General features: G+C 38.2%; 1 protein-coding gene across 1 annotated transcript in view; it reads right to left on the minus strand.

Annotated features, from left to right (window-relative positions):
- Positions 1-765: 765 nt before the first annotated feature.
- TIMM17A (translocase of inner mitochondrial membrane 17A) overlaps positions 766-7,376 on the minus strand; it is a 12,565-nt gene continuing 5,954 nt past the window's right edge. The window contains exons 4-6 of the mRNA XM_077771965.1: positions 5,782-5,910; positions 4,906-5,016; positions 766-1,675 (exon numbers count right to left, since the gene is read on the minus strand). Of these exons, the coding sequence (XP_077628091.1) occupies positions 1,590-1,675; positions 4,906-5,016; positions 5,782-5,910 (326 nt within the window). The 3' untranslated portion in view covers positions 766-1,589. The remainder of the gene's footprint in view (positions 1,676-4,905; positions 5,017-5,781; positions 5,911-7,376) is intronic.

Here is a 7,376-nt window from a genome sequence, read left to right on the forward strand (position 1 = left end):
TATCCTAAACAACTTTAAGCAGGGACTAACCCACGTTCATAGCAGCATTACCCACAGTAGTCAAAAGGTGGAAGCCACTCAAGTGTCCATCAACGGATGAATGAATGAATAAAATGTGGTGTATATATACACAATTAATCAGCCATCAAAAGAAATGAAATTTCAGTATATGCTACAACACAGACCTTCAAACACTATGCTAAATGAAATAAGATAAAGTACTAACGCTGTAGGATTCCACTTATAAGAGGTACCTAGAAGGCAAATTCAGAGACAGGAAGTAGAATTATGGTTATTTGGGCCTGGGGGAGTAGGTTTGGGGAGGGGGAATAGGAAGTTATTGTTCAATGGATACAAAGTTTATGTTGGTGATCATGAAAAAGTTTTGGATAATCATAATTGTGATGATTACCCAATACTGGACTGTATCTGAATGCCAGTGAACTCCACATTTAGAAATGGTTAAACTCATGCATAGTATTTTATATATATCTTACCCAACACAAAAAAGATCAAACTACAATTAGCAATTAAATGCTTACTATGTGTATGGCATTGGGCCAAAAGGTAATGTGCATTTACTGCATCCACACAGATTTGTTCCCCATTTCGCACAGATGAACAGCGTCATGCCTTCTGTAAGGCCACATGTCATTTCCAATACAAGAAGTAAAATGGCCTATTCTGAAATACTAATCCATTTTCCAGACACAATCAGACCCCAAAATATACCCTTTATGAAAACTGGCTTCAGGGGACTTGAAACACATTAAAATCAGCATACATTTTATTTTCAAGCACGTTAAATAGACACTTTTCCAGTGCTACCACAGCCTCCATGAATTCTTTCATTTAGAATTGGAAGGAAGTTGTTTCAGGTGAGGTTGCTGATGATCAAAAATCAAGACACAGGAGCTCCAATGTAAAGAGAGTTTTACATCTGACATCTTCAAAACCAAGAAATAACATTTTCACTTTCAAAGTAGAGAATATTTTACCTCAGCCTTAAATGCAGAAAGTATTTACTGTGAGACGATCCATGGGTCCATGTTAACTCTGTGTAACTCTTCTCATACATCATTTACTTCAAGTGACATGAGAGCCTCACTTCATTATAAAACATGCAATTTTCAACGTACTTTTCAATGTTTGAAGTATTCAAGGATGAAAAGTAGAACCATACATCTTAAAATAAAGAACAAGTTCCAGGAATTTTTTATTGTTTGACTGACAAAACACACAAAACCGGGCAGAGAGGTCCCCAAGGAAATGATGGTCATGCTTTGTTGCTGTCTGCCCTTTGGTCCTTCATCTTCTTAAGCACTTGTTATTATTTTCTTTTAAAGATATTAGACATTTATTTTTATCACAAATGCAATCCAAGTGTGAATAAATAAATGTATTATCTTTTAACATCTGCCCCCCCGGCCCATGTTCCTTTAAATAGAAAAAAGAGCTAAGTGTCTCTTCAAAGCCTATTTGGCCAGAGCTGTCCCACCTACAGTCTTAAAAGCAGACTGTAACTTATCTTCTGAAATTCCTTCTTGAACTACAGCTCATTCTGGTAAAGAAATCCTGGGAAAGAAGTCCTATTGATATTGTCGATAGTCTCCAAAAGGTGAGGATGGTAACTGGGCTGAAGGCAACTGAGAGGGGTCTTCAGCAAACTGAGGACCTGCAATTAAGAAACAGAAGAATCCTAAAAACCACCTGAATATTACACAATTAAAAAGAACAAGTCTTTGTAGAGAGTAAATCGCTCAACTTAATAAAAATAAGGTGCTATCTTAGAGCTGTCATCTGAATTTCTGCTGCCTAATTTTCATGAGAGTGCCTCCAAAATTGGTGTAACATAACAGACTGGCTTCCCTTATGTTCCAGAATGAACAGCTCTCAACTGCTATGCCAGGAAAGTCAGATGGATTAATTGTACCAAGAAGTGAATTCAAATTGTTTTTTTTTTTTAATGTTTACTTATTTTTGAGAGAGAAACAGTGCAAGTGGGGGAGGGGCACAGAGAGAGGGAGACACAGAATCTGAAGCAGGCTCCAGGCTCTGAGCTGTCAGCACAGAGCCTGATGCGGGGCTTGAACCCACAGACTACGAGATCATGACCTGAACCTACGTCGGAGGCTCAACCAATTGAGCTACCCAGGTGCCCCAAAAAGTGAATTCAAGTTTTTAAAGCAACTGTTGTAACAAGCTGCTATAAAGATTGGAAGAATCTCACATCTCTTGACATACTTTTCAGTAGCTATTTAAAATTATTTTCACAAAGTTTAAGTATCTTAGTCATGTTTTAAGAGAACTCAATAATCTAATTTACACACCCCAATGAAATAGAGAATGAATTCTGAAATGGGAAAACATTTCTAGCTTGCTGTAGATCAAAGTCTTGTAATATTTTATTCTTGTTAGAGAGAGAGAGAGAGAGCACGCGAGTGAGCGAGCAGGGGAGAGGCAGAGAGAGAGAGGGAGATACAGAATCCTAAGCAGGCTCTAGGTTCTGAGCTGTCAGCATAGACAGCTGACAGGGGGCTCAAATCCACGAACTGAGAGAGCATGACCTAAACTGAAGTCAGATATTTAACCGACTGAGCCGGGTACCCAGGCACCCAAAATCTTGTAATATTTTAATTTTCAAAAGATGGGAGGAGGCCTGTGAACTAAGAAAAAAAATATGGTTCTTAAAAATTAAAAAAAGACTTTTATGGGAATAATTACAATTATTTTCCTCAGGGAAACGAAGACCAAAAAATAACTATAAAGAAGAGAGAAAGAGGGCAGTAGTAAAATTCCCTAAAGCTTTCCAAGGCTTCAATCCAATGATATAGATTTATTTTTCACTCTAAAGGCACTCTCTGTTCATTTCAGAGAAGTACAGAAGATACTGGGTGAGACAGGTAAACCAAAGGTAACCATTATTACTTAGACAGTTTCATCTAATTTTTGTCACTGGTTTAAAAACCTTCTCAGGGGCACCTGGGTGGCTCAGTCAGTTAAGTGTCCGACTTCGGCTCAGGTCATGATCTCACAGTCCATACATTCGAGCCCCGTGTCGGGCTCTGTGCTGACAGCTAGCTCAGAGCCTGGAGCCTGCTTCAGATTCTGTATCTCCCTCTCTCGCAGACCCTCCCTGCTCACGTTGTCTCTCTCTCTCTCAGAAAAAAAACAAAACAAAAAAAACCATTAAAAATTAAAAAAAAATAAAAAATAAAAACCTTTTCATGTAAGTTAATGGGAAAAATATGATAATCTCTTCAAAGACTCCCCCCTCCCCAAAACAGCTTTTCAGAAACACATCTCCTGTCTCAAGTAAAATGCACTTCTTTAGAAAATTTCTTCTGAGGAAAAAAGCCTAAAGCAAAATAACCAAGACTAATTCCTCAAAAAGAATGTAACTTGGGGCGCCTGGCTGGCTCAGTTGGTAGTGTATGTGACTCTTGATCTCGGGGTCATGAGTTCAAGCCCCAGGTTGGGCAAAGAACCTACTTAAAAAATTTTTTTTAAATANCCAAATTCCTATAAGAGAATGTAACTTGGGGCGCCTGGCTGGCTCAGTTGGTAGTGTATGTGACTCTTGATCTCGGGGTCATGAGTTCAAGCCCCAGGTTGGGCAAAGAACCTACTTAAAAAATTTTTTTTAAATAAAAAAAGACAGTGTAACTAATGTTTCTGTTATATCAGCTTCTCAATTTCTGAAAAAATGAAACTTTTCTGATGTTTTAGACAAGTCTTCACACTAACGTGGTAAAAACAAACTAAAAAGCAAAATTAGAAAGTTTTCATCCTAACAGAGTATTAACTCAGAAGTAATGATTAAAAACCAGAAACAGAAGGTGAGAGGATCCAGAAGGTCCCTAGATCATCCCTGGCATCTACTGACCAGTGTGTATGACAATTGTGCCAAAAAGACACTGAATCTCTCGGTAGGCACCTCAGGGAAATCAAATCAAACTGGGAGCTATGATCTATTCCTAACTCTATGCTGAATCTTTTCCAAGCTCCAAAAATAATTTTCAACATGTGTTGCTATTCTGCATATTTCCTTCCCCAAATGCCAGGTCAAATTTTTCCTACTAAAATCCTCACAATTATCTCTCTGCTTCCTTTCAACATCAAGGAATACTGTCCCTTTACAGACAAAGGGAATACTGGCCCCTTACAGACAAATGAAATTTTCTGCAGTTATAAGAAAGTGCACAGTTTACTAGCTAAGCAGATATTCCATGACCATGTAATGATCACTTAACCCATAATTTAACTTTTCCCCACACATCAGATAAGAGGAACAATTAGCAACAAATTATTTTATCAACTTCTCAAAAAAATTTTCCCTGCCAACCCTAAAGTGGCCCTCCCAAACATAGCCACTTTCTACCACTATAGTTCATTCTCTTCAGAGCAAGCAACACAATCAAGTCTCATTTATCTGTTATTTATCTGTTAACATGTTAGTCTATCTTCTCCCACCAGAATGTAAGTCCTTGTTCACCACTATATCCCCAGCATCTAGAACAGGGCGTGGCACATACACATATGTAAGAGGTTGTCCACTATCATTATTGTTATTGCATCTGCAGGGAACCTTCTTCAAGCACGTCTAAAACGGCTGGTGATTTCATACGGTAAGCACACGAGCACTGACAAAAACTGAGAACTATAAGAAAAATCGACAGCAAATCATCTCAGTAAAGCATTTTGGTGATTATGGTTAAACATAATAACTGTATCCACATCTACCTTTCCGAATTGAACCAGGGCCTATTATCATAATCTTCGTGAAGCACGGCAAATGTAGAAATCACAAACTAATACATTTTAGCAGACAAGAGAGGTTCCCTCCCATCATCAGGAGACCATTCCAGTGTTTGAGCTACGGTAGTAAGCAGAAAGAAGACTCACCATTGGGAAATTGTGCAGAGGCAAATCTTGTCAACAAGATACCAGCTCCTTCAATTAAAGCTAGGAGAATGCCACCCATCGCGGCTGACCCAACCATGGCCACAGGTCCATCTGAATACATTAATAACAAAGAGATTACTTTAATAGAAATATAGTTTAATATAAGATATAGTAAAGGAATGGCTACATGCTACCTTCATTCCCCACCCTCTTTCTCAGTAAGTGTCAATAAACTAAGGCCTATAGGTCAAATGCAGCTCACAGCCTGTTTATAAAGTTTTATTGGTACAGTCATGCTCATTCATTTACCTATGGTCTATGGTTGCTTTCATGTTACAATCACAGAGCTAAGTATTTGTTGACAAAGACTCAAAATATTTACCATCTGGCTCTTTACAGAAAAAGTCTGCTGATCCCTGGCCAAAACTACTACCCCCCATAAATTCTGAGTTGCTTTCTGTTCCAAAGATCCAGAGATAGTTCTAAGCTCATTATTCCTAATAATGCTATGTGGCAGGATGATTTTTTTTGGGGGGGGGGGGCAGGTATGATTATTAACTCTAGAGTACCGATGAGGAAACTAAAGCACAAAAAGCTTGGCAAACTGTCCAGTCACACACTAGTAAATGGCAGAATTGGAACTGGAAATGCTCTTAACCACTGTATAGGTCAGAACTCCACACTCTCTCATTCTCAAACATTCCAAATAAATAGATACTCCTATTCCCACCTTCCTCCCCAAATCACCATATACATTCATGCTATACTAAACTAAGCAATGCTCGGTTTTTTGTATTACCAATGTCATTAAATTAAGAGAGATAAGGTTTTCCAAAAAGTCTTGCTCCTCCTAGTGTGCCTATAATGATTTCTTACTTCTTGCTGCCAGTATGGCTCCTGTTAAGGCACCACTTGTGATGGAGTTCCAGGGATCTTCTTTTCCTCTGACTTGAACCATACTGCAGTCAATCATGGAAAATAAACCACCCCAAACTGCAAAGCTACCTATTTTATTAAAAAAACAAAAGAAATTTCATTATTCATCTTATATTTAAAATATTACAATTAAGGGGCTCCTGGGTGGCTCAGTCCATTGGGCGTCTGACTTTGGCTCAGGTCATGATCTCATGATTCGTGAGTTTGAGCCCCATGTCTGGCTCTCTGCTGACAGCTCAGAGCCTGGAGCCTGTTTCAGATTCTGTGTCTCCCTCTCTCTCTGACCCTCCCCTGCTCACACTGTCTCTCTCTCTCTCTCTCCCCCTCTCAGAAATAAATAAAACACTTAAAAAATTAAAAAAATATATTACAATCAAAAATAACTTTAACAAAACTATATTCTTTTTTTTTTTTTTTTAATGTTTTATTTACTTCTGAGAGAGACAGTGTGAGCAGGAGAGGATCAGCGAGAGGAAGACACAGAATCTGAAGGAGGCTCCAGGCTCTGAGCTAGCTGTCAGCACAGAGCCCGAGGTAGGGCTCGAACCCACAAACCGTGAGATCATGACCTGAGCCGAAGTCGGATGCTTAACCGACTAAGCCACCCAGGTGCCTCAACAAAATTATATTCTTAAAACTCTCAAACTCCAAACTAATACATGCAAACACAAGTTTGGATAAGCACTGAACAAAACTCAGAACTTATTTTTTTAATAAAGCTTGGGTTGTATTTTATCAGCTGGAAAATTAGCAATGGCCCAAAGCCTAAAAGAAATAGCAGGCCTAGAAGAGTTAGGCTAAACACATTCCGATCTCCCTGTATCTCTGTTTAAAGGGCAATAAACAAAACAAAGCCTGTTTCTTCTTTTTTTTTTTTTATAGCTTTACCTTCCTTCAATTTTTTCTTTCCTTCATTAAGTGTCACTGACCACTCTATGAAAATCGCCACTGGGGATACTAAAGACATCCAGCTATCCTGGAATGTATTATAGGTGTACCCTAGTACATGCTAAAGTGGCTAATGACTGCTACAAATAGTTAGAATTAGGGAACATCAAGGGGAGAAAACTTATCTTTCCTCTCTCCGTTCTTTCATTCCTTAAGCATGAAACGAAAACCAACACTAAACCAAGTTACTTCGCACTTGAACTCTCCTCAACTCAGTAACAATTCTGTCAAATAGAAAACGAACCCCCACACACACGTACACAAGCATACGCAAAATGTAGAAAAACAACACTAAGATTTTAACATATGATTTAGTTTCTTTGTGCTTGCTTTACCCTCCCCCCAGCATGCACTTTTGTCTCTCTCTCAAAAATAAACATTTAAAAAAATTTTTTAATAAAAAAATAATTAAAAAAAAAAAGCAAGGCACCTTAAAGATTTTTCAATAGCTTTCTTTTAAGAACCAATCCCAAGGAATGAAATAAACAATCCCAATTCACTCATACTACAACTTTACTCTTCCTCTATTTCATCCTGATTGCTTAATTTTAGAACAGTTTTAAAGTTATAGAAAAGTGAAGATAGTA

This window comes from Crocuta crocuta, unplaced genomic scaffold (genome assembly GCF_008692635.1).
Source record: "Crocuta crocuta isolate KB4526 unplaced genomic scaffold, BGI_CrCroc_1.0 scaffold318, whole genome shotgun sequence".
Lineage (NCBI taxonomy): Eukaryota > Metazoa > Chordata > Mammalia > Carnivora > Hyaenidae > Crocuta > Crocuta crocuta.